General features: G+C 42.6%; 1 protein-coding gene across 2 annotated transcripts in view; it reads right to left on the minus strand.

Moving 5' to 3' along the window:
- Window positions 1-331: 331 nt before the first annotated feature.
- The window catches only part of LOC138199333 (NEDD4-like E3 ubiquitin-protein ligase WWP1), a 30,055-nt gene continuing 4,886 nt past the window's right edge, over window positions 332-25,500 (minus strand). The window contains exons 2-26 of one of the 2 annotated variants that reach the window (XR_011178336.1): window positions 22,493-22,549; window positions 21,948-22,039; window positions 20,943-21,081; window positions 19,229-19,353; window positions 18,853-19,005; window positions 18,572-18,644; window positions 15,866-16,047; window positions 12,716-13,238; window positions 12,387-12,482; window positions 11,840-12,014; window positions 10,648-10,702; window positions 9,615-9,699; window positions 8,316-8,444; window positions 7,760-7,832; window positions 7,583-7,654; window positions 7,332-7,420; window positions 6,992-7,151; window positions 6,216-6,349; window positions 5,182-5,322; window positions 4,963-5,083; window positions 4,543-4,647; window positions 4,030-4,126; window positions 3,763-3,835; window positions 2,658-2,824; window positions 332-2,274 (exon numbers count right to left, since the gene is read on the minus strand). Coding sequence is in view for 1 of the 2 variants with exons in the window: in XM_069151358.1 (XP_069007459.1) it covers window positions 2,725-2,824; window positions 3,763-3,835; window positions 4,030-4,126; window positions 4,543-4,647; window positions 4,963-5,083; window positions 5,182-5,322; window positions 6,216-6,349; window positions 6,992-7,151; window positions 7,332-7,420; window positions 7,583-7,654; window positions 7,760-7,832; window positions 8,316-8,444; window positions 9,615-9,699; window positions 10,648-10,702; window positions 11,840-12,014; window positions 12,387-12,482; window positions 12,716-13,238; window positions 15,866-16,047; window positions 18,572-18,644; window positions 18,853-19,005; window positions 19,229-19,353; window positions 20,943-21,081; window positions 21,948-22,017 (2,970 nt within the window). In the remaining variant the exon portion in view is untranslated. Of the gene's footprint in view, window positions 2,825-3,762; window positions 3,836-4,029; window positions 4,127-4,542; window positions 4,648-4,962; window positions 5,084-5,181; window positions 5,323-6,215; window positions 6,350-6,991; window positions 7,152-7,331; window positions 7,421-7,582; window positions 7,655-7,759; window positions 7,833-8,315; window positions 8,445-9,614; window positions 9,700-10,647; window positions 10,703-11,839; window positions 12,015-12,386; window positions 12,483-12,715; window positions 13,239-15,865; window positions 16,048-18,571; window positions 18,645-18,852; window positions 19,006-19,228; window positions 19,354-20,942; window positions 21,082-21,947; window positions 22,040-22,492; window positions 22,550-25,500 lie in introns of both variants that reach the window. The other variant, XM_069151358.1, reaches the window with a different exon arrangement.

Below are 25,500 nucleotides of genomic sequence, written 5' to 3' on the forward strand. Positions count from 1 at the left end.
ATCTGTGTATGGCGGTATAAACGGTACATCAGCTGCAGCAGCAGCGGGATGACCTGCCCGCTGTGTTGTGACGTCACTGTCGCATTACGACACGACAGGTTGCGACTCACCGACTGCTCTCGTGATTAATAGTGTTTTAACACATTCCTGAGAACAGCAGCAGCTCCTGTTGGCGGCAACAACAACAACAACAAAAGAGGTGTAGTTTGATTTATGTATTAGCTGAAGACCCCAACTAAACCAAAACAAAAAGGAGAAACCCAAAGCGGTTGCATTTGCCCTTTAGGAGCAAAGTCGCACACCACCGGAGAAAAGAAGAGCGAGCCAATGAGGGGGTTTATTCACGTATTTATTTGTATCTCGTAAATCCATCTCCCTCCATTTAAAATGGGTGAAAGCAGATTAAAAATGAATCTTCTATACACATCGTCTCCAGTAAAGGGGCATTCTGTACAGTGTCGTTGGTGTTTACAGTGTGTATCTACACGCGATATGTTACAGTGCGGGTGCGTTTCAGATGGCCTAAACCGCAGTCACGTGCCCCCGCTGCACGAACACACACTGATCGGACGGAGAGTGGCGCGCGGGTTGCGACTCTCCACGTGAAACTTCATGTAGTTACCGGCTGCGACCGAGGCGACCTGAAACGTCCCGTCTATCTCTGATAAGAACAAAGGCATCACAGATTTCCATCAATGGAGCGGCGGCTCTGTGTAATTAATTATAATATTTAAGTACTTCATTTACTGTCATTATCTTTATACAATGAATATTCACATACACAGCTTATTTTCTTTGATTACAGGTTTCTGTTCAAAAGGAAGCACAGAGTTATGCAGTTTTGACGTCTCTCGAAAGTTGGCTTCTTTTGCTACAGTAAAGGTTTCTCTTCATACTGCCCCCCCACCCCCGCTGAATACGTGTTATATACATGACTCATAACTGATCATAAGCTCCTCCGAGAAAGTGTAAAGCAGTGGTCTGAAAAAAAAAAAAAAAAAAAAAAGCACAATGCCAGAGAAAACAAGGAGAGACGGCCTGACACTGTCGGTGTGGTTTTTTTTCTTTTTTTCCTCCTCCAGTTTCAGACCTCCGACTTAAAGAATAAGCACCAGAGTTATCATGGAATCAAGACGTGACAGTTGGAAAAACAAAAAGCACATTTCCCCGGAAGCATTTTCAGGAGAAAGAGGACGAGGAGGGGAAGTGGAGGTGCAAAGAGAATAAAGCACAACGGAGAGCGAAGCGGCGCGTCACCGGGCTGGTTGCTGTCAGAGCGCCCGCGGGCCTCCGGCTGCCGTTATCTTCAGTTTCTGATGTTAAAACGAAACAGATCTCAACTCTGAACTCCAGAATGAGACTCAACGTGGAGGAAGTCGGTGTAAATGTGGGTTCTCGGGGAAAGACAGCTGAGCGCTGGCGCCTGGATTTCCATATTTGTGTGTTTGCATTACGTTGTTTTGAAGTCTCTGTGGACATGAAATTTGAGATCTTTTTTTTTGTACCCGATGAGACGTCCTTTGGACCTTCTTCCAACAACATACATCCATCACTTGATTTTCACAGGCAGAATCTGGGATCTCATTCGGTGTGCATCGAGTTCTTGTGACGTTTATGTCGGCGGTGACAACTTGAGCTGAAGGCTTGAATCAAACGCGAGTTGTATGTTCTGAAGGTAGAAAAACACCTCGTGCTCGACGGGAGACGCGTTACAGTCCGAGATCAGAAACTCGAGAGAGAGGCAACGGGAAGTCAGCCGAGAACTCGCACAACAAAAAAACAACAACGACAAAAAAAAAAAACTGAGCCACAGAATCTCTTTTGTTTTTTGTTTTTTTGCAGCAATTGTCCAAATAGCACTTCAGTGAGTGAGAGAGTGTTTACCACCTAAAGCCCTTCTCTCTTCACAGTGTGTCAGAAGGCTGCAACAAGCCTGGAACAAGTCCTCTACATCTCTGGCATTAAACCTCAGAGCTGTGAACCATGGGGGGGGGGGGCACCATCTCTCTCACACACACACACACACACTCTCTGTCTCTCTCTCTCTCGGGGCTGATGTCCAGAATCTCTAACCGAGTTCTGCGCTTCAGATCAGTCCAACCTTTTTTGATGATGATGATGATGATGATGATGATGATGATGGTGGTGGTGGCGGCTCCTTCAGACAGAGTGATCCATGCTAAAATGTCTGCGTGTGCGTGGTGGTGGCGGGTGGTCACAGCAGTCTTCTCGTCTTCATAGGCAGCATGCAAGCGCGCAAAAATTGCAAAATTACTAAGGGTCAAAAAGGAAAAAAAAAAAAAAAAGTTCAGGCACCAGACCCCAATACTCTAGTTTTGCCTTTTAATAGCTCTATAGAACTAGAGCTTTAAAAGAAGATTGCGCTTCAACTATAAAAATCCTCTCAAAAACACTTTCAGTCTCTTTTAAAAAGCCAGTCAGCCGTGGGGAGGAAATTAAAAAATATATTGATGATTTCCATTTTTAAACAGGAGCTGAAATGCTTGCATATTTCATGATGGGGTTTTATATAATATATATGTAAGGGCTGGGGAACGGGATTGCGGCAAAAATGATGCTGCAAATTAGGATTTGGTTTAAAATGACAAAATAGCTTATATACATTGGTGGTTATCTTGTGCAATTTTTGTTTTTACTTTGTTTTTCTTGGCTGAATAAACAGCGATGGGAGAGGGAGGAATATTTCCAGAGGACGTCATTCCTCTATTCTTGGCCAAATCCTTCAGTTTCCTCGATGGCGAAGAGCAGCTTCTCTTTTAGCTGCTCAAAACTTTTGTAAGGAGGCAAGTCCAGACGGTTGAAACTGAAACGACAGAAATACTATTTAATAATTAAACCGACAAACAAGACCAAGCAGTTATAACTAAAAGAAAAGGGAGAAATGGACAAACGAAACAAAAGACTAAAAAACATTGAATAAGCAATAACTACATTGTAGTGAAAAATGGGTGGATAAATGAAAACACTGAAGATGCTCTGAGGTCATGAAGGACATCTGTGATCCGTTTTATTTGTTGTATTCAGTACAGTTTCCTACACATGGAAAAACTATGTACGACTTTCTGACAGGCAGCAGTTGGGACCTTTGGTTTATGAATCCTATTTAAACATCAGGGACTACTTTGTGCAACTCAAAAATGATATAAATCATCACGAGGTGGAGGTGGAGTTCCCCAAGGCTCCATCACCGGGTCTCTTCTGATTAATAAAAAGTCTCTCCCCTTTACACTGACGTCCCATTGGCCAAAGAATTGACCTTAATATACAACTGTGAGGCCAAAACACATCTTTGATCTGCTATGAACTGTCTGGACCTCTCGGGTCATCTGGGACAGGCCGGGTTCGTCTCGGGTCAGGACTTCCCACAGAGGAGCAGCAGTCAGTTTGTATCCACCACATATAAAGCGAACTCCAGAAAAACTTCAGGTCTTTCCTTTCCTACAGTCTTAGATTGTGGTTTGTTTTTTAATAAATTGTGGGTGCTGTGATGTACTTTTCTCATAAACAACTTCTGCAAAAGTGATCCTGAAGTCAGTCCAAAACATCAAGTCAGTAAACTAAGATCAACGTTATTATCATAAGTTCATATTATTAGTTACCGTTATCCCGTGTAATGCCATCAACTCCGGTCATTATTATTCATGTGAATCATACTTGAATACTAAGCTGTGTACATTTTGAAATAATGAAACATCGGAGTGAAATTCTCTCTGTGGAAGAAGAATAAATGTCAGATCTCACCATGTGTGGCTCCGAGGGAGCCACGTGTCCTTCCCCACCTTCTCAATGCAGAACTTCTGGGGCCCGTTACTCCCTGCAAAGCAGAAGAAGATGAGTGTTGAGATGACGGTAACAGAATTACATTACACATACAGCGCGTCTCTTGCTGCGTGAACGATTGTGCAGTTAACGTGTCCGTCCTGGTGGGAGTCTGTCTGTCCTGGTGGGAGTCTGTCTGTCCTGGTGGGAGTCTGTCTGTCCTGGTGGGAATCTGTCCGTCACACTGACCCATGAGTTCAGCGAAGCCGCCCAGAGGAAGCCTGCAGGTTCCCGTGACGAACTGCATGAGCCGTAGTCGCACTTCGTTGTCCACTTCTTTCACCAGCTGCAGGGGAGGAGGTGACAGCAAACACACACATCACTCACAACACTACTGATCAGACAAGACTGTTTATTCACAAACATGCATAATATTACAACATTATTAGACACACGAGGACACGAATGAACTCTACACATATATAACCTGGTAATTCTGCAGTGTTTGTTTCATAAAAACCTCACTTCACTGCTACTTTGAGATAGAAAGGCTCCAACCAACCAAACTTCACGTAGCGTAACAGTAACAGAGGCTAATCAAGTCTAATGATTCGACCAATTTGAAATCAATATTGAAAACATGAACACACGAGAAATGTGGTCTGTTAACGTTGTCAGAAAACAGCAGAAACACAAACTGAACTGTTTGAAGAGTGTCAGCAAAATAGAAACATGCAATAATACGTGACTACAGGACTTTACCTGCCAGAACCAGATGATCTGTTTGCTGTTCCTGGTGTAGTGACGATACACCGTGTTCCTCTGCCAGTCCTGCAGGTCGACCTCCTGCATGCCGCACAGCATCACCTGCATCAAACACACATCAAACACACACAGTGAACACACATCAAACACACACACAGTGAACACACACACACACACACACACACACACACACACACACACATACAAGTAGAGACAGGAGAGGCAAGACAGAAAATAATGGCTTTCTACACATTTTGTAATTAGGAAGGTTTAATTAACAAGATTGAATAAATAAATTAAAAGTTCCATTAAGTCAGGAAAGCAATGATGTTGTTATTAGTATTAGATTGAAAGACGCGAGACAGATGAGACAGCAGAAGTCATTAAAGCTCTCAATAGAGGTGAAGTGTTGCTCACCTCCAGCTCTTTTTCATCAAAGTACTGGAGCCACTGAAGAGGAACCACCTCATTGAAGCCATCCAGGAAAGCTTTGGTCTGACCTTCGACCCCCCGGGAGAACCGCCACTCTGCCATCAGACTGAGCCACAGAGCGCACACACACATCGTTATTGTTTTGGCAAATAAATGAGTCAGAAACGCATTTAGAGACTCCATTTTGTTCTCGTCGTGCCGAACCTGATGTACTCCTCCTTGTTCTCCTCGGTGACCAGGACGTTGGTGCCGTCGGGCTTGAGGTCGTGAGAAGTGATCTTCCCCAGGATCTCCATGTCCACGGAGAAGAACATCTCCAGACCGCACTCCTCGATGTTGTTGTCCCTGAGGAGAGATCAGAGTGCTGCTGTCACACAATGACAGTGGGAACGGTCCATTTTTACAAAAGCAAAGAAATGAAATCGTTGTGAAGTCTGTGTTTATTTACGTGAAGTTTCCTGGAAGGATGTTTGAACTCTTCGTTTACAATTATTGTGCAACGTCTTCAATCAACGTTTCTTATTTCTTATGTGGGTTGTTGAGGCCCCGACGTTTCTCAATCCACAGTCCTCCCTCCGAACATTTTACCTGACACTCCTGACATGTGATGTTTACTTCGTGTTGGATGTCGTGTTCCTCGACATGACTCAGTCTGGTTCTACATATAATTTCTACATTGGTGTTGAACACACCAAAATATGCTATAAACTTTAGTTTAGTTATTGGACTATAATCGTTTCTTTGGTTCTAGTCTGTTTCGGGTTCACACAGACTTGATAAAAAGGAAGTCGGGGTTGTAAATGTGAAGTTGCGTGGACTGATGTGACTTTTTCCATCTTTATTAAATCACAAATAGCTCAAGAAATTCTGTGGTTGTTACGTCTTATTTTTAGGTAGATCCACCTTTTCAGGTGATCTCTGCGCTCTCGGTTACATAATAATAAATCAGACCTAAAGTGTGCATACACAAGAGTTTGTTTAAACTGCATAAAGTGACAACAGTTGGAGTCAAAAGATTTTGAGAATTGAAGGAAAGTGAAAAACGTGGAAACCCACGAAATAATTCAATTAAAAATGCACATAATGGCTCTTTAATCAAAGGTTCCATCAATCATAAAGTGCAGTGAATTTTAGAAGTGTCAAATCACTCAAATAAAATTCTGCAAACACACTTAAAATATGTTAATTTTCCAGCCATGCATACACACGTCAATATTGAAGGTCACGTGGACAATTACCTGATCCATATGAGTGAGTTGTAAAACTCAGGGTCGATGGACTCCAGATCTTTGAGTATGAGCTTCTTGTTCAGCATGCGTTTGTAGAAAGGCAGAGAGAAGCCTGTGTCGATGAACTTGCCATGGAAAAGTGCCTGCAGAGAAAAATTAAGAGACAATTTTATTTTACTGCGCTGGTCGAGCTGAAAGTATGAAGACATACAGATCGTGCAGAGACTCACTTCGCTTGTATAACAAAATAACCTCAAACATATTGTTCCACATGCTCGAGTGAATCTTCTCAGCAAACACATATCTAATACAAGTAAGTGAATATCAGTATGTGTGTGTGCTTGAGAACATTTGGTGTCAGTATGTTTTATTTCGAACATAATATTTGTTTTGGCTTATTTCATAATAGATGGTTTCTTATTGTAGTCAGCCTGATTTGAGACAGCTGGAGATGATTTCCCTTCTTTTGTTTGTGTTGGTGTTCAGTATAGTTCACCCAGACAGCTTCCCATTGCTCTAACTTTAGGGAGCTGACAAAATAAATAAATAAATAAAATAAATAAAGGGGGTGGGGGGGGGGGGGATTAACCAACTGCAGCTCAGCATAATCACTTTTGATTTCTGAGGTGGTTGAACAACATGTGAAAAGCACTGTGTTGTTGAGGCCATGACGGTTCTGATGGTGTGTGTGTGTGTGTGTGTGTGCGTGTGTGTGTGTGTGTGTGTGTGTGTGTGTGTGTGTGTGTGCGTGTGTGTGTGTGTGTGTGACCAGCAGGTCAACGTGCCATTGCAATGAAGCGGCCGATGAAGCAGAAGTAGGAGAGGTGGTCCGGGTTGATGGCCGACGCCGGGTTGATCTGCAGACAGTAGTTGCTCTTGCCAGCGTACTCAAACAGACAGTACATGGGGTTCAGCACTTCATGGGACAACAAGAAGAACCACTCTCTGGGAAAAAAAGAGGCGAGGGATGAAAAGACAGAATACAAGAGAGAGAGAGGAGGAAAATAATAGTGTATGTGGGAATATGTACAGCACCTAAGCACTTTACAAACCTTGGGAAAAGCCCAGAAATGTGTTTTAAGAGGTTTAAAAGTCACATTATATTATCTTGAATGTCTTTATTACCGCGCTAAGCCGCCGTAGTCTAGACCCTCCTCGCCTCTGAAGATGACGTACAGTCTCCTCCTCAGGTCGTAAGGCTTCAGGGCCATAATCTAAAAAAGATGCATCAAACACACACAATATCAATATCAATATCAATAAACGACACAGTCGAGGAAAACTACGAGATGAACCGTGCGTGTGGGCTGTAACGTACGACTGCACTTAAAATGTTTTACCGTTCGTGCTGTAAACATCAGTTCAGACCCTCTTACCTGCTGAAAGGAGTCTTCAAACAGCGTCTGTCTGGAGACGGTGATCTTCACATGGCTCGGGAGGGCGTTAGACTGAGGGAGGACGAGACAACATGTATTGCAGGGGATTAGGATGAGTGAGAGACCGAGTGAGAGCAAGGAAGCGAGTGAGTGGGTGAAAAGAGAGAAAGCACCTACCTGGCACAGGTAGCGGAAATGGGCGAGTTTCCATCGGAAGCTGCGCTCGTATGCGATCTGAGGGCCTTTGGTGCTGAAAGAGCAAAAGAAGTAGGAAATAACAGACGCAACGGAAAAGAAGCTTCTTTTTTTTTTTTTCTTCTGTGGAAGTGAAACGTTGGATCTCCAGCATTCACGTGGAGATGAAACCGTGTCGGCTGTGCATTTAAAATGTGCTTTGATATCTTCCCATAAAGTTAACGTTCGGAAAAATGTCCAGAGTTCCCAGAATAATAATAAAATTCCCTGAAGGGGCCGACATGAAATACAACCCAAAGATTAACTACCAGAGGGAAACGTTTTCTTCTGCAACAGCATGTAAAGATTTTTTTGGTAGCTGCTTACAGCTTTACGTATATTGGCTAAATTAAAGCACAAAATGACTCCATCTGGCCCCAGTAAACGTCTTCTCTTAAATTAAGCAGTAGCTCTCGACAAATTACAGCCTCTGGTTCAGGTTAATGAAATGTAACGTAGAGCACATGAACAAGTCAAGGATTTTGAAACGCTGTCTTACACAGAGGACTTTCCAGTGCGCGGGTCGCTGAACGTGGTGGTTCGAGTGTTGTGATCCACGAAGTAGCGAACGCCTTCCCTTGTGTAGCGGATCTCCCAACCTTCAGGCAGGGGATCCTCGTTCTGCAGCCTGCAGAGCACACACACACACACACACACACACACACACACACACACACACACACACACACACACACACACATATCAACCAATTACAATAATGAACTGATAACTGAACATGGAAATCCGGTCCCGGGAGAACAACTGAAATCTTTTAACTGCTTCCTGGTACAGTATGTACTGCCCTAAATGTACTTTTTAGTTGTTTTGGGAAGTTTGGGGTCGTATGCAAACATCAGTTACACTCCATCAAGGTTTTATGATGACGTGGTTCTAAATGCAACAGGCTGCTACACGCTCTCACTGCGGCTTTCAGAAACAGATCCAACAATCGTGACTGAAAAATGGAAATGTTGAGATAATTGGTTTTCTGCTACCGATGGAGAAGTTCGGTAAAAATGACTTTGATGACGATGGTTGATGCGTCATCGTAAAATCATAACCTGCTGGATGCTGAGCGAAAGAAATACTGTTTGTTTTAGGAAAGCTTTATATGGCTACTGACCAGGGTCACGGAACAAGTGGTGCATAGTGAGCTCAGTGGTTCAGACCTGGATATTAATGACAATGTACCTCTCGTGGCTGATCTACCTTTTGACAAATCAAAAGCGAGAGAGAATATGACAGAGAAACCTTCTGAATGTAATTGTGCAGACAGCTGAAGGGCCACAGGAGGAATCTGCATCCATCAACAGAAGGCAGACTCCAATTTCAGCCAAATGTACGTATAATATGTCATTTGTGAACATTCTGGGGAAGCTCAACGATTATGTTAGAAGTGAGAACGTTTTAAAACTGGTTGAGGTATAAGCAGAAAAAAAAAAATTATGTTGTGACAAAAGTTTGGTGATTTTACTCGCCGTATTTGTAGTCACTCAGAGAACCTCAGGAAAAGTTTCTCAAACTTCTAGATGACTTTTCACCTTTAGAAAAAGATTCTTAACTATAAATTCTAACTAAAGGTTCCCCATGTTACTCCATACAGTCCATGTACTGGCTGTCTATGCAAAATATACTTTTACTATTTTATGGACCTTGCACTGTTTAAAAAATATAATTTATTGTATCTTATATATGCATATACCTTCTTTTGCTGCACAAATCAAATTGCTTGCTTGCCTGCTTTATACAAGCTGATACAGGCTGAGTGATTCAGCTCTCGGCTGTGGTCTGAGCTCACCCTTGGGTCCGCGGGTCTTCCCACTGGGTCGTCTTGGTGTTGTGGTTGACAAAGTACACTCGGTCATTGGAGTCCACACGTCTCTCTAAAGTTGATAAAAAAACAAACAAAGTCATCAATCTAGATCTTCGTAGACAGACTGAACGCCACGGCAACAACACAGACTGTCAGAGAGGCTGATTCATGCTGTAAACACAGATGTGTTCAACAAGCTGTCAGCTGTGGGAGAGAGAAGAGAGAAGAGGAAGGAGAGAGGAGAGGAGGAGAGGAGGAGAGAGGAGGAAGGAAAGAGGAGAGGAAGGAGAGAGGAGAGAGGAGAGGAGAGGAGAGGAGAGGAGAGGAGAGGAGAGGAGAGGAGAGGAGAGGAGAGGAGAAAGAGAGGAGAGTGAGAGGAGAAAGAGAGGAGAGAGGAGAGTGAGAGGAGAGAGGAAGGAGAGAGAGAGAGGAGAAAGAGAGGAGAGGAGGGAGAGAGGAGAGCCAACAGTCCGGTTTGTTGTGTTAATAATTACAATCTAAACCGTATCACCAAACATTTGGTGTGAAAATAAGTACTGTGCCAAAGTTTCAGGCAGATTGGATTTCGAGTTTATTATCTGGTACACGACAGCATCACGAAGGCAGCTGATTGGTCCCACATTCATCCTGCAACATGTTAAAAGACCCCAAAACATCCAGCCAGAGTCGAACAGAACGGTTTGTAGCATCAAGAAGAACCAGGACGTGCAGGACGCCTCCTCAGGGAGGAGAGGGAACCACCAACCTGCCAGCTGACTTCAATAACAAGAGAACTGCTGCTGTTTTAAAGGTAAAAGGGGATTTCGGTTCTGTTCACTTCATCTAGTTGATTAATAAACAAAAACTATTCATGGTGTTATTTCTAAAAGCATCTTCCCTTTACTTTTAGTGCCTTAAACTTCTGTTTCTCAATACATTTCTGTAAACTGCTGATTTACACTCATTTACCATTTTAAGGAGGTTTCATACTGACACGTGAAAGTGAGAACAGTATTTAAAAGAAAGGCCGTGAACTCACCCCAACCAGGAGGTAGCGGGCCGAGAGGGTCGTTCTCAGCAGACATCATGGATGCCTGCAAACGGCAGATGAACAGATATATTAATTTTAGAAAACGCCAGGACAGAAATATTCAAAATACCCCCCCAAAAATAAGTAAAATATATAATCCAAAAAAAGGAACAGAAAATAATCCAGAAATGTCTTCTGTTTAAAGTGTTGCTGGGAGGTGAGATCTGTGGCTGGTTACTGCTCAATACTTCACAGATGCCAGTCTTTGTATTTGTGCTGTGAGTTAATCATCGTCAGTGAAGATGACATCACAGATCAGATCAAAGACTCAGGTAACCCGACGGGGGCAGAAACTGGGCTGTGCATATTTTAAAGTACTTGTTCTCACCTTTGGGCTAAATGAGCCGATCTACGTGACAAACAGTGTAATGAGTGAGTGTGGTTACAACAAAGGTACCCAGAGAACGAGCTGGTGTTCATTAAATGAAGGATGTTAGGGACAGTGACCACCAGCAGCTGGTCCTGTGATGTCTAAGCTCATCACGATGACAGTCAGTTTGCAAAGTGGAGAAAATAAAATTCAGGATAACACCATTTACTGATGATTTAATCTTTTCCTTAGATTACTGCTTTTAGTTTTTACAGCACGCTGCAGTATTTTGAATATATTTCCTTTATTTTAACCACTGGTCTCTACTCGATTCATTATAGTATGCAAGTCATCTTACGAAGACTTGAAACGTGCTTGACTTAGGCATCACATTTATCAAAGCTGTGTTTTTGTGTTTATATTATATGCAGTTTCCTTCCTATTTTATTTCATTGGTTTCAGTCAAACACACGAATGTTTTCTGGTTGGTTTTTTTATAGTACCCTGAAGGCACTTTCAGACACTTATGGTTCGAGTTAAATGTACACTTTAAACCACAAAGACCTAATAAAAACTAAAAGCTGGCCATATTGCAATTTCTTGATGCATTAGTGGCCTGCCTTTTAAATGGGAAAAATACTATACCAGTGATCATTAAAGTGGGAAATGATTATATTATGTATTATGAGGGTGGTATTCCACAGAAAAGCTGTGTTATTAAGCAGGACAATTGAATACTAAATTCCCAGGTGTAAAACTAAATAAATAAAGAATAGTATAAATAAAAAGGAGGTTAAAAGGAGATAATGGGTGTGGTGACGGTTGTCTTACAGAGTAGAGGTATCTCTGGTTAAACTGGTGCATAGCTCCCTGCAGCTGGCTGCGTTGGCTCTGCCACTGCTCAAAGTTGCGCACTGACTCCATGGTGGGACGCTGCCACGTGGTCGTGCGGGTGTTGTGGTCCACGTAATAGATCCTACCCCGGTCATCCACACGACGCTCCCAGCTGGCACAACGAAGGAAATGGGACAGGAAGTAACGTCACTAAAATGTAAGATTGTCTCTCTTGTATATAATAACCGGACAAAGCAACAATTCTCACGTAAATTACCTTCATTTCTATTTTAAGTATCCTTGACATGAGTGGAAGTAAAATACCACGAAGTGTCCTGATGTAGTCAATAACTGACTTGGAGGAGAAAGTGCCCCATTCTTTTCATACACCAGGACACTTAATTATAGAATATTAGTTGCCTAAATATGTCTTAATCTACAGACGTGGTTGAAAGGCATCAGGTGTAAACAGGGTGTAAGAACACGTGGGTCAGACAGAAGGACCTGGTAGCTGACAGAGAGTAAGTGAAAGAGATGTTGTCACCCTGGTGGCAGCGGCTGCGGTCGTTCCCAGGTAGTAGTTCTGGTGTTGTGGTCGACGTAGTATGTTCTCCCATGAGGGTCTTTTCTCTGCTCCCACCTGGAAGCAACAATCATTTACAATAAGCTGGATTAGGTTTCAGAGGATTGTGCAAGCAAAGGTGCTCTATTATTGTGAAATATGGGTGTTTCGCTGTTGATACCCATAATATAGATTTTGGCTGGAGTATCATTTTAAGGTAAACACCTCTTGGTGTAATAACAGCTTTGAAAAAGATATAGTCACGTTAAAGAGTTGAGGAATGCACAGGAGCAGCTGGAAGTGTTTTTTACCCGGGTGGTAGAGGATCTGAGGCTCCAGCGTTGGAGGCCTGCTGCCTGGGCTTCGCCCCGTCTGTAGCTACAGTTGCACTGCTACTACTGCTGCCGCTATCTCCAGCTCCTGAAGCATTTGCTTCTCCCGGTGCCGGGCAGGGAGATGATGATGAGGACGTTGTGACGGTGGTGGCCCCCTGGGTTGGAGAGGTGGATGAGGAGGAAGCAGCAGCAGCAGCAGCCGCCGCCACAGCAGGAGCAGCAGGAGCAGCTGGAACAGCAGGAACAGGAGGAACAGGAGGAACAGCAGGAACAGCAGGAACAGGAGGAACAGCAGGAACAGCAGCAGGTTTAGCAGCAAGAGAGGAGGCCAGAGAAGGTGTGGAAGTCAGCAGGGGCTGGGATGTGCTGTTTGATGCTGTGTCAGAGTCTGGCAGGGCAGCATCTCGATTGCAGTCCTCACGGTCATCTGCAGGGGGCGGCACATCACTTCCTGGAGCAGACGACTGGCCAAGAGCAGCATCACAGGACTCCCCATTGACTGCAGGCAAGTCAGAATAAGACAAATGTGCAGTTTATATACATGAATCAACCACTTTGGCCATGCGTGAGACGTTAATGGTTGACTGTACAACATCTGCCCACTGGGCTAGTGGCCAAGCGGTCTGCAAGTGTACATATGCATCAATTTATAGCAGCTGGCTCATCACCGAGTGGATCTGTGATTGTAAGGAATCCACGGAGGCAAGGAACTTATGGGTTCAACGTGGATATAAACTTTATTAAATCAAAACAGGTTTCCAAACAACACTGGGATAAAACTCTATACTTTGTGTGCAGAAAACTGATTTGTAGCCTCAAGTAGGTGCTTAGTTTGGGGGGGAAAAAATGAAATCATTATAATTAAGTTCTTTTATTAATAAAGTTCCAATTTTTTTAATTATTAAAAATATATATTATCTTATCTTTCCCTTGTTAACACCGGCGCCTGGTAGTAATGTCTTCCTACTATAAAGCACCTAAAAGCCGTTTGCCAACCGCCATTAAACAACAAAACGAGAAGTAGAAGAACACGTTACTGCAGGCTCCAATTATAAAAAGTTTGTGGTGCAGGAATATGCAAAAAGTGTTCAAAAAACTAAGTAAAATGAGGAGCAGTGCAAACTCTGCCAATTAAAGCTGGTATATCATGGGTCTAATACAACTATGCAAAGTCTTTTTAGAGTGAACCAGTGAGCAGGAGGTCCATCCACAAATTAAAAATCAATGGCTGGTGTCGTCATCGGACAAAGTAAAGTTAGAGGTTAGATGTGGAGAGCAAACAACGGCCCTCACCTCAAAGATGATAGTTTAAAACATGCCTCTTGTATGACTCGTCCAGGTTGAGGGTTTTCTAAGTTTTATGGTGTTTGTTGAGAATTTATGATGTGAATGAGTCTTTCTGTCTCTTTCTGTGTGTGTCAGTATGTGCAGCGGGTCTTTCAATAAAAGTTACCTGAAAATACCAAACAGTGTTTTGCTAGAAACGCACATCACTAATATAAAGCCAGACTATATCATTGCTTGACACCAAACACATCAGAAGTTAGAAGAACTGTAAAATTCCCAGAGGAGGGAAACCAGACTAACTCTTATAACTGGGATACATGAGGAGCATTTTGATTCATTCAAACCAACGGGGTTCCTTCTTGTTTGTCTGAACTGTATTTTCTTTCCAAGCGACAGCCCAAACTAACCGGTGCGGGGGAGGCGGCCCTCCACACTTTACTCTGCTTCTCCTCCTATCCGTCTCCCCAGGGGGTTTGGACACAAGTGCTGACAGCAGCAGAGATTACAGGCCTCACTTAATGGAAATTAATCTACTGCTCTTCTCTGCAGTTCATGAGCACCATGTGAACCGTGAAGAACATAAGCTTTATGTGGCAACACGAGGAAAACGTGCTAGAAATATGCACACGCAGGGCCATCGTGACTCGGACGGAGTAAGCAAAAGGCCACACGTTGGACAACTTAGTTTTGACGTAGAACTCGTAGAGATGAGTGATGTTTAACTACGTGAATTTGTTTGATTTGCTTTGCAATAGGCTGTTTGTCGGCCCAGAAGGCTGAAAAAACAAGAACTTTCCTTGAGAAAATATTGTACGTGTATTGTAAATATGTATGTGTTGATCTGGTGACTCTGAGGCAACAATAAAAAGATTACTTACAAAAATCAATCAACGTAAATGAAGTATAAACTTTTAAATTAATTTTGGCCAATTGTCTGATATGAACCACTGAACAGATTACTGATGAAACAGTTCGTTATGGCACAAATATGGACTCAAGGCAAACAGTTTCAGAATTGTCAAAATTCACCACGGATGAGACGAATGATTCACGGCGAGACAAAAGTGCTTGAGAACATTGCGGCAGTGTGAACCGTCCCGTCTCTGATGGTGCTGCCTGCGACTCGGCTCTTCAAGTCGCCCATTGTCAGTTTTACGTTTGGCACGTCGCCTTTTTCAACAGCCAATCAGCTCATCGCAAGTCAGCTGGTCACAGTTAGTTTTAGACAGAAGACACCTCATCGACTTATTTCAGGAACATGCGCGTCTGTATGACATCGGTGTCGCAAGTAACTCACTATCACAATCCCTCTTCATGTTTTCCAGACAAATCAAAATATATCCATCTTCCAAAATGCGGTCGGTTAAAGTGGAAGCGCAGAGAGTCATTACTGTGCTGATGTTGGACCGTCTCGTCTCATTGCTCTTGTGTAACTGTATAACTGGCACTGCATCAATGTGCCTTCTCATGAAATTAAGTTAAAAAGCCATACAGACTCACTGTCGTCATTCGCCTCAAGATTCAGTGATGTAACGTTGCCTTTTGTGGATTTTTTAGGGGTTTTCTTTCATTCGGGGGTCAGATTGTGACGGTCCATGAACCGGTTCTGGCACTCGGGCTGTATTTGGGCCCCGTGTGGCCTTTGTAGTAGCTCATGCTACACATTCAGGAAATAGTTTGTCCATGTCTCTACTGAATATCCTTCAACATTACCACTCAATGGGGCCATAAATAGGAAACACACAGAGCTTTGGCAAGGTCAGAAACACAGCATACAAATCTGGGATTTCCTTTTCAAACCAATAACAGTAATGTACACATTGTGAAAAGCAAACTCACCCATTGTGCTCTCTGTGTCGCTGTCTGAGGGCTGGTGGACTGGGGTGGAGTTGGATGTGGTGGCTCCATTTACAACATGACCAAGCGCGGGGCTGCAGGAGCTGGAAGGCACCTGATCGTCTGCACCGTTGGAGGCGGAGCAGGAATCTGACCTTGGGCCCAAATCTGTCCCATTCACCGTGCTGCAAGAGAAAACACACCGGACGTCAGTTGAATTGTGGCTGAGGAGGGCTCTAAGTGTGTGCTACGGTGTCAGATTAAAAAAAACCTCTCGTGACATTGAGGCTATTGTGTCGAAGAGGAAAAACAGGACATATTGGGACGGTGTGGTGACGTAATGATCGCAGCTGAAGGGGTCCTATTGTGAGGCGGCCGAGTTCAGTCGTGCTAAAGACGTGCCCACAGCAAGACCAATACAAAGTCTGCCGTCTAGTCCAGGCTAAGTCTAGGACAGAGCTGGGCATCCAGTCAGCAATAGGAAAAACTCAGGAGGTCACAAGTGCAGTCAACTCAAATTAATTTCAATGTTATGGAGCATTTAATTTGAACTGGGAAGTCAACATTTTCAACTTCACAGTGGGAAATTCTTAATTGGAAAGCCACCTGAAGTCAGATTTCTAACTTTGAAAGTCAGAAGAACCTCACATGCCCTGACCTCAAAATTTAAGACGGTTTTCCCCGAGCATAAACAGTAGCGACAGCTGTAGTGATACGGTTAGTTAGCACCTCTGTCTTATTCCCATCCAACTTCTATTTGCGTGTAACTGTTATGCTAACAACGGCTAACTTGGCTTTTCTGATTTCTTGTACTGGAAGGCGGTCAACTCAGATCTGACGTCATTCCCAGCTCTCAGTAAAAGCAGTTACTACACACAAAACCCAAAGTCTGTGAAGACACGAGAATTGATGGCAACAGATGTTCAAACACCCAGTTGATGGCAAGTGGACTTCGTGCTGCCGTACTGAAATCTGATGTGAAGAGCAAAATGAGGTACGAAGACAAAACAGACGAGCCGTTACTGAAATGATCTAAATGGGAGAACAAGCAAAGTCTGAACCGCCTACAACATCACAGTCCTTCAGCCTTCATGTAGACAAGTATTACGTGTTTTTATAGGCTGTGAGAAACAAAACAAAAAAACAAGTCACGAGACCCGGTCAGCAGGTCAGAGGGTTTGTAAAGCATTTGCTCCCATCTAGCTGGCTACTCACCGACCTTTTAGATGCTGCAAGTCTACATATAGTCTGAGGAAGGAGAGGCTAAGGCAGGGTTTGGACTGAAAACACTTTCCTTAAATAACGTGGGGGGGATAAATACTCTTCGTTGTTATCTATAAATTCAAAGGTAAATGGGAGGCAGAGTGCACACCGACTTCTCTGGGAGAGTGTCACACCAACAGTCGTCGGCTCCTCCCTCTCCAGGATGGCAACATTTGCGTTTTTCCTTCTTCGATGATTGGTAGTCGGCTTGATGTCACGTCTGTCCATCAATCACAGCTCATCAACATTTGACTCACAACGTTAATACAGTTTGTGAGATTGTTTGCTTGTCTTACTAGAACTGTCAGTCAAATCTAATCAAACCACAATCACAGAGTCCTGATGACGCTTGCTGAGTTGCTGGTGTTAAATACTTTATAACCAAGAAGGTTTTTTTTTGGTTTTTTAAAAACTTCCATTAAGTATTAAATGTTCATTTAATCATGGATATTTAATGTTACCATTTTGGAACAGGGCAATGATGTGCAGTTAAGGTTATGCTGACCAGAAATAAAACCAGGGGACTCATCGACAACAGCATTTCCTCCCATGTGGTATGAACCCTAACCATTCAACTATCAGGTCACCCTAATCTTATAAATACTTGAGATTCAAAACATTTTATTACTTTAATATTTACTATTTATTGTTGCTACTCTTCTCATTCCTGTTTTATCTCACTCTTAATGGTTGGACGGAATATGTTTGCAAATTCCTGTTTGAAGGAAAGATCATTTAAGTTTAACTTAAAAAATACAAACTGTATATTTGTTCTTTTAATCACTTTTAAGATTTCATTATTCAGGTAACAATGACAACAGGAAATTATGTCTCGCCACCGCAAATGTCCTTCAGCTGGCGACATTTCTTATCTATCCGAGTACATTTCTGGAACTCCTGGGAGTAGAAACAGTGTTAAATAGCCCTGTTTGTGTTTTGCAGTCCTCTCAGCAACTGCAATGCAGAGAGAAGTCAGGCAGCCACAACCCTCCCAACCCCCCCAACAACCTCCCATCTGGTGCGATGAGCAGACATGCTCCTTTTGTCATTCTCCAATAAAAAAAAACAAAAAACACTTCGCCTCATTGAAGAGCACTTTTACAGTGTAAGAGAAAAGACTGGGATCAGTGACCAGAGCTGGAATTTAAAGCATTAAAAGGGCACAACGAGACAGACGAGTCACAGACCTCACCGAGCTGGCACATGACAGAATATTAGTATTAACAGCGGTGTAAAATAGGCCTTCGTGTATTCCTACAGTGGCAGACTGTATTGAAACTGCGCCAACACACCGAGGGGGTCTGTTAGCATTCTTCTACTTGAGGATAACCACACTATTTGGTTTAAAATAATCATCTTAACCATTTTGGGTAAGACTTCTTCCTCATGAAATCTGAGGAGGAATGTAAAAGGGCCCAAATTGGTTGCTTTGTTTACTTAGTTTACCTGTTGGCAGCCCTTGAGGAAGAGGAAGACAAGTCACCATTTTCATGGATGGCATCGCCGTTCTGTTGGACTTCTGGGGAAGATAAAAAAAAAATACGTTAGCCTAAAGATATGAAACGTAAGTGCGTATTTAATAAATTCATTCACACATGTAGAGGACTGCATTTCCCTTCTGCGGGATTTTTCTCTGCGTTTCCTCCTTCATTCGCACCGACTCGTACGTGTGAATTAAAACGGACGACGCCGCCACCACCCAACCCCGACATGAATACTGAGCTCACTGGTGCCATTTGCCGCGTTGCCATTGGTGAGCGGTGTCAGCTCCTCCTGGTCAGCGACCGTCAGTCCATCCAGGTACACAGTCAGCTCCCCCACAGGTACCACAGCCCCCTTCTGCTCCACACTCAGCTTCAGCACTTCCTTCACATTCTCCACTGCAGAGCCAAAGCGGGGATGGTGTCGAACGAGGCGTTAAAAATAGGGCACATCAAGAAAAAAAACATTCCAGTACACTTTAACACCTTTAGAAGAGATGATCACGGTATGTATGTCGCAAAAGGACAGAAAAAGACTACACAGTACTGATGCTGGCGCATATCAACCAACATTTTATATATTATAATATCATTCTGTGTGTCTGATGCAGCTTTGTCATACATTTTCTGTCATGCTGCTCCAAGGCTTGAATTAGCTCCAATGTGGCCTTGCCCAGCAGAGCGTCTGCTTTCAGGGTGTGATGACTCCATACTTTGAAATCCACCTGTGAGTGCGGTGTTACATTCCTAAAAAAAAAAGAAACAGGAGGACACGAACAAACATGTACATGTAAAACCTAAAATTTAACACAAATAATACAAAAGACAGTCAGAAAACAGCATTGCAAAGCACAGCCGGGTTTGTGCTCCTTTTCCTGCTGTAGCATCACACAAAGTAAAACAATATGCCATTTTGTAGTATTTTAACCTTATTTATAACCTGGAATGATTTTGCTGAGCACAAAGACTCTTACTTATGCAACGCTCTACTTCACATTCACAATGATTTACAATATAATCAAACTGTATCAGACTCTGTGTCGAGATCTCCATAAATGTGCTGGGAGGACCAGTGGGTACGTTTATGAGTGTGGAGAGCAAACGACGGGACGCGAGATGACATGATGTACATTTCCTCAAAAAAACCTCAAGAGTAACTGAGTGACTGATGTACCGAGCTCACATAATGGCACCTCCTTCTGTTTTCTGTCAAAATGAAGACTACACTGCGTAGTGATTGTATTTGGGGCTGACAATAACAGCCTAAAGAGAAACGTCTAGGATTATAGCCTGAACGCCGTGTGTGTGTGTGTGGTGTGTGTGTGTGTGTGTGTGTGTGTGTGTGTGTGTATGTGTGCCAAAAGCAGCTTACAAAACATCCACGGTGAAAACAACAGATTGCCAACACAGCAGCACTCCATCTCGTCAGCGATAATCACCCAATGAAGACAATTAGCATTAGAAATTATACGTATCTGGCATTTGGCTGAACCATTTGTTGTCATCTTCTGGCTCCACTAAGTCTCAAATGATGACAGAGCCCCGTGTATTGCATTGCCCCTCATTATCAGATTGGCCACCTGAACATTTTTCAACAACCGTATTTGTTTATTATACACTAGCGGTGAGCAATATGGCTCTAACAAATTATCACAATATATCTGGGTATTTTTGTGATAACCATGTTAAAAAAATGTTTGCAATTTCAACAAAATAAGAGTAGATATATGCGTCAGCATAAACGTCATTACGTGATGTAATTACAACAGCGTTTCTCATGATACAAACTTTTTTTTATCATATCAAAAATTATACCTGTGTTATTTTGAACAATAATGATATGGTCGTCTCCTGTTGTGCACCGCAGCACCATTGATTTTTATAATGTGAGGAACACTAAAGCACATTCAACATTCAGCACCAAACAAAGTCGACGAAACACACTGAAGAAAAGAGGAACAAAACTCCATCTCCCTCTTTAAACGACCATTTATATTTATCATTTATATGAGCACGGATCATTGGAGAAGTGTTTTTCTAGGAACTGTCTCCTCATGACGAGTGTGAAAGGACAAATGTTAGTGATAAGACTCAGAAATCCTTATGTCTCTCAATTCATCTTCTCACAATTATTAGTTATTCTCTTAAACTCCCTTCTTGATCGTGGACCAGGTGTGTGTTATAAAACCAGAATCAATACACACATATCCTGCAAACACATGGTAAAGAAGTGAAGAAGGCGGAAGAAAACACATAGACTGTGACATTAAGGTAAAGAAAGGACATAAGCACATTGCCAGTCAGTTACACAGAGTAAACAAGCTGTTGCTTCTTACAGAGTGAGCCTCTCGTCCCATTTAGGATTGGAGGAGCTGTGAGATTTCGCTGTGCGGCGCGACTCGCCCTCTGCTGTCACCTCTACATAAATGTCACTCCCGAACAGGCTCTTCTTCCTCTTGAGTTTGGCACAGGAAACTGGTCGGGAGGAAAGCAGCAAGAGTGTTGCAAATGTTTACTTTCAAAATGTTACATTTTCAGCATAAAGGTGATGCCCTCACTCAGACATTCAGATTAAATGTGATATTTAATTACATCCCATTGGGGAAAACGCTTCACAGGGGAAATCCTGCTTTCTGAGGAGGTGACGAGGTCAACACCCTCAAGCTCAAACCATACTGGCACCGCAGCGCATCATATGAGGCATACGAAGTGCTTCCCCCAGCAGCAAAAGGAAGTGTCATGCTGTAGCGCGTGAGGAGCTTTATTGATAATAGAATTGATTATACTATGCTAATAAAACATCTACCATCAAAAGGTTTTCAACATTGGGCAGACTTGAGCTTAAAATCATGAGTGGACAACCACCTCTTAAACCTAAACTCTCCACTGAATAACAAATGTCTATTTCTGCATTGTTTTAGCTGCTGTCCTCATTATAACAGAATGTGGGTCGTATAGCTTGTATATTTCTCAACCTCAACGTTTAGTCTATCCTCACCCATTGTGAGACCCAACCACAGGAGTTGAGCAGATACTGGAGCAGAGAAGATGAAGTGCTACCATAGCCGCGAGGTACAAAAAAAGATTTTTGAGGCTTATTTTCAAATTAATGACGTGATTATTTTCAGATGGACCTCCAGACCATTAATAAGAAGGACCGACTAGCAAAACCAAAAACCTGGTGGAGAAACTGTATTAACTTTTATGAGACTAGTTGACTAGTAGACTAGTCTGTGGAGCCGGACGTTTTTTTGGAGCCGACCTCTAGCGGCACCCGGTGGTATCGCAGCTTACCGGGAAGCTACGTCCACTTTTATATACAGTCAACGATTCGGACTTACCAATGGCATGGAGCTGTGACGTTCCCCTGTGGTTATGGCTAGTCTCTGCTCGCGAGGAGGCCGTGGCCATGTCATACACCACAGTGGGAAACCTTCAAACCCACAGACACACACAAACAGACACATCAAACACACAAAACATTTGCCCAGCAAAATCACAAATGAGAAACAGGTGAACTCTCCAAGGCCCCAATAAAAAAACAGCAGAAAGGTGATAAAAGCTTCATAATCTGAGCATTTTGCTGAGGTGGTTTATGGCTCAGGTTCACCCACAAACTTGCGCAACATCCTCTGTAAGCGATCTTCACTTCAAAAAAGTCTATAATTTGCCTAAAATTTACAAGACTTTACTGGTAAATATCAGTATTGTTCTAATATTTGTAAATATTACGTGTAGTGAATAAGTATCCAATTTTAAAGCAATATTACACATAATATTTACCAATATCAAGTGCAACATTAGTGTAATACTTTTTTTATGTTGTCAAATGTCTAACTACATTGTAGTTCACCACAGACTTAATGCTGGAAAACAAATTACTCACAATTGGGGTGCGCTGCTCGACCCTCTGGTTCAGCCCACTCCGTGTCCCATGATTCCTCTGAAAAGAGAACATTTTGAGAACTAGACTCAACAGAGCGAGTACAAACTGCAGCACTTAAAAGTCTGACCTCTGACCTCATAAAGACACCAACTCATTACTTTAGATGTACATCCATCGACAGTAGCAGTTATAGTTAGACTCCCACGACTAATGATTACCAGTTACACCGACAAATGTGTCATTCTTCTTTTATCAGTGATTAACTTCAGAGGTCCAGTTCGTCAGCGCTGGCCTCCTCCCTCACAACAACAAAACTAACTTCTTGCTCTCCGTGGGATGACTTCTGCACTGATTACATTTTACAGTGTCACAACTGTAAACATCAGCTTCACTTATGACCACCGGTTTCTCAGTCCGCCATACTGTAAACACTTTACAACAAACTCTTGGTTCCAGTTCAGGCCTGCCCTCGTCCCTTCGACTGGTCCGCTACTTCCTCCTTCTTTTTGATCACATTATGCCCACACAGGAGTTTTGCCGTGTGAGTAACAGTTATGTATAATGTTCAGGTCGTAGTCAGTCAGCTCTGTTTTCACATCTGAGAAAGTGATAACTGGGTTAAACTAAACCCGCTTAAAACCTGTCTGATCACTCACAGCAGTGTGACATGTGCCCTTGGGATGCTAAGAAGCTGTGCTGGAAGTTAACCTGTTTTAGACGTCAACAACCTAAACAAACAACATTCCCTGTTGGATTGTCAGATCCCGAGGCCGATAAGTCAATACCCCCACTGCCCAAACGCTTTTTGATGTGATTGAACGGTCACAGAAGCGGGTTGACAAAGAGGCTGGATGATCACACAGGCCCCACGTCAGAGCACGCAGCTTTTAAGAAGCTTATAAGGAACATAATTAAAAAGACAGGGATAGTCCATGCCAGAACCGACTGATCAGTGTGCATGCTATAGAGCAGATGGAGACAAAAAAATATCCTTATCAGCAGCACAGCGTCAGGCAACCGTTTCATAACAAGGGAGTTCACTGCTACTGGTTAACCAACCACTTCAGTGACTCTTAAGTCAAATCTTTAAAACACAGTTTCAGGTTTAGCTCAATTTCTTTAATGTATCGGTTCATTTCAAAACCAAATGCAGAAGAAATGTACATTATGTCCATGTTATCCACATGTTTGAAGTAATAAAAGCAGGAAATCTATTGCATACTGCAAGTATCAGAGAACACAATGTCCATACTCTACATAAAAGCATTTAGCACAACATGTAAGCAGATTCTATTAAGAGTAAAAAACGATTACTTTTAGAACATCCCCTTAAAAAAAAAAAAACAGATCAAATTAGTTCCAGACGGGAAAACGAAAGTAGAAAGGTTTAGATGTAATGCACACTAAAGCATAATTGGCATGCGAACTCTACCATAGCAGTTTAATTTCACTGACCCTGAGACCCGCTGCTGCTGCTGACGTGAACCGACTGACACACTGTACAATAGGTGAGTGTGGCATTGTTTAACATAGTATGGAAAACATACACAATATATCAAACATGTCTTTTATTTTTCCTCGATAAACATTAAACTGAAAGGATGTAGACTATCAAAATGGCTGCTAATTAACTTCCTGTAAATTAACACGTGGATTAATAGACAAATTGTTTCATCTTTAACCATCTCTGCATTGAGCTAACTGTGAGCCATGCAACGTTGTCTACGGAAAGATTAATGGGAATGCAAAGGGACCTGGAGCATCCTGGGGGATTGAGCTAAAAATTCACTTTTGCTGTGATCAGCCACGAAACAATATACCGGCATTGATAAAGTGTGACTCAGTAGTTAGCAGTGTTGCTTCCAATAAGAAGGACCCAATCAATTCTCGGCCCAAAGCCCTTTCTGGATCAGGTTTTCATGCTCTGCCCGGGCCAAGGGGAATTTCCTCGAGAGGCTCCGGTATATTCCCACAATTGACCTTTTTCACGGCAGACATTTTGACTCGTCATTGGAGGGAAAGCACGGGTGTATTAATGATGGTTCAGTTCCATTAAGGGTCCCAGTAAGCTATGACAGTAAACCAACATGTGCAAAAGCAAGATAAAAATGTGTTTACATACTCAGCGGGGTCATTTAAGCATCAGTGAGTTATGATTAAAAGGCATTTTAGTGATTAATTTAAGACTAATTTAGTGAATTAGTAGGACACGAAAAGCGACCTTTTGACCCCCATATTCTGCAGATTTGTGTGATAATAGATGGCAGATGGCTAACCAAGTCCTCTCAGAGGCTTTGCGAGCGCCACCAGCAGTGTGCGTACACTGATAAATGACTTGACAAATTGATGCAAGACTTCTGGACACTTAACCACTGTCAGCACATTAGTCATAAACAACTCCCTTGCGAAAGACGGTATCCATTAAGCAAAGGAGGGAATGCACGGCGCCATACAACCTTGTTCGGCTGGGAAAAACCACGACAGCTATCCAAGTATGATGATCAGAAATTCGACAACCGTTACGTCTCGTGTCAGCTGCTCAGCAGCTCTAAAGCGTGGCTGCAAGTTCACTTCTTTTGCACACTGCAGAGATGAATAGTTTTGTAGCACGAGCATGAAGCCTGCTATGCTGTTTCTTTTGTTTTCAGGCAAACGTTTTCTTTATTTGCCCATAATGGTAAATTATAGGGACATAAAACTGAATACGAAACGTCAACATACTCTGATTCAAATGAGCGTTGCAAATCTTAGTATATTTATTTTATTATATATACAATATGCATATTACTTTTGAGAACTGAAAACTAGAACCCAACAGATTTCATTGTTCCTGAAAATAATCAAACAAATTAAAGTTATGACGTTTACTTCTTCTTCGTGGGCTCGTTTGGGCTTTTGGATATGACCTTGCAAATATCACTTTTTTTTTTTTTTGGACAGCTACCTCAACTCGCTGAGGAAACGGCAACGAAGCAACCGCGTAGGAATTATGGGATTGTTCTCTAGAA

The sequence above is a fragment of the Embiotoca jacksoni genome, unplaced genomic scaffold (assembly GCF_022577435.1).
Source record: "Embiotoca jacksoni isolate LCO1_2020_lvr unplaced genomic scaffold, fEmbJac1.0.p SCAF_17, whole genome shotgun sequence".
NCBI lineage: Eukaryota > Metazoa > Chordata > Actinopteri > Embiotocidae > Embiotoca > Embiotoca jacksoni.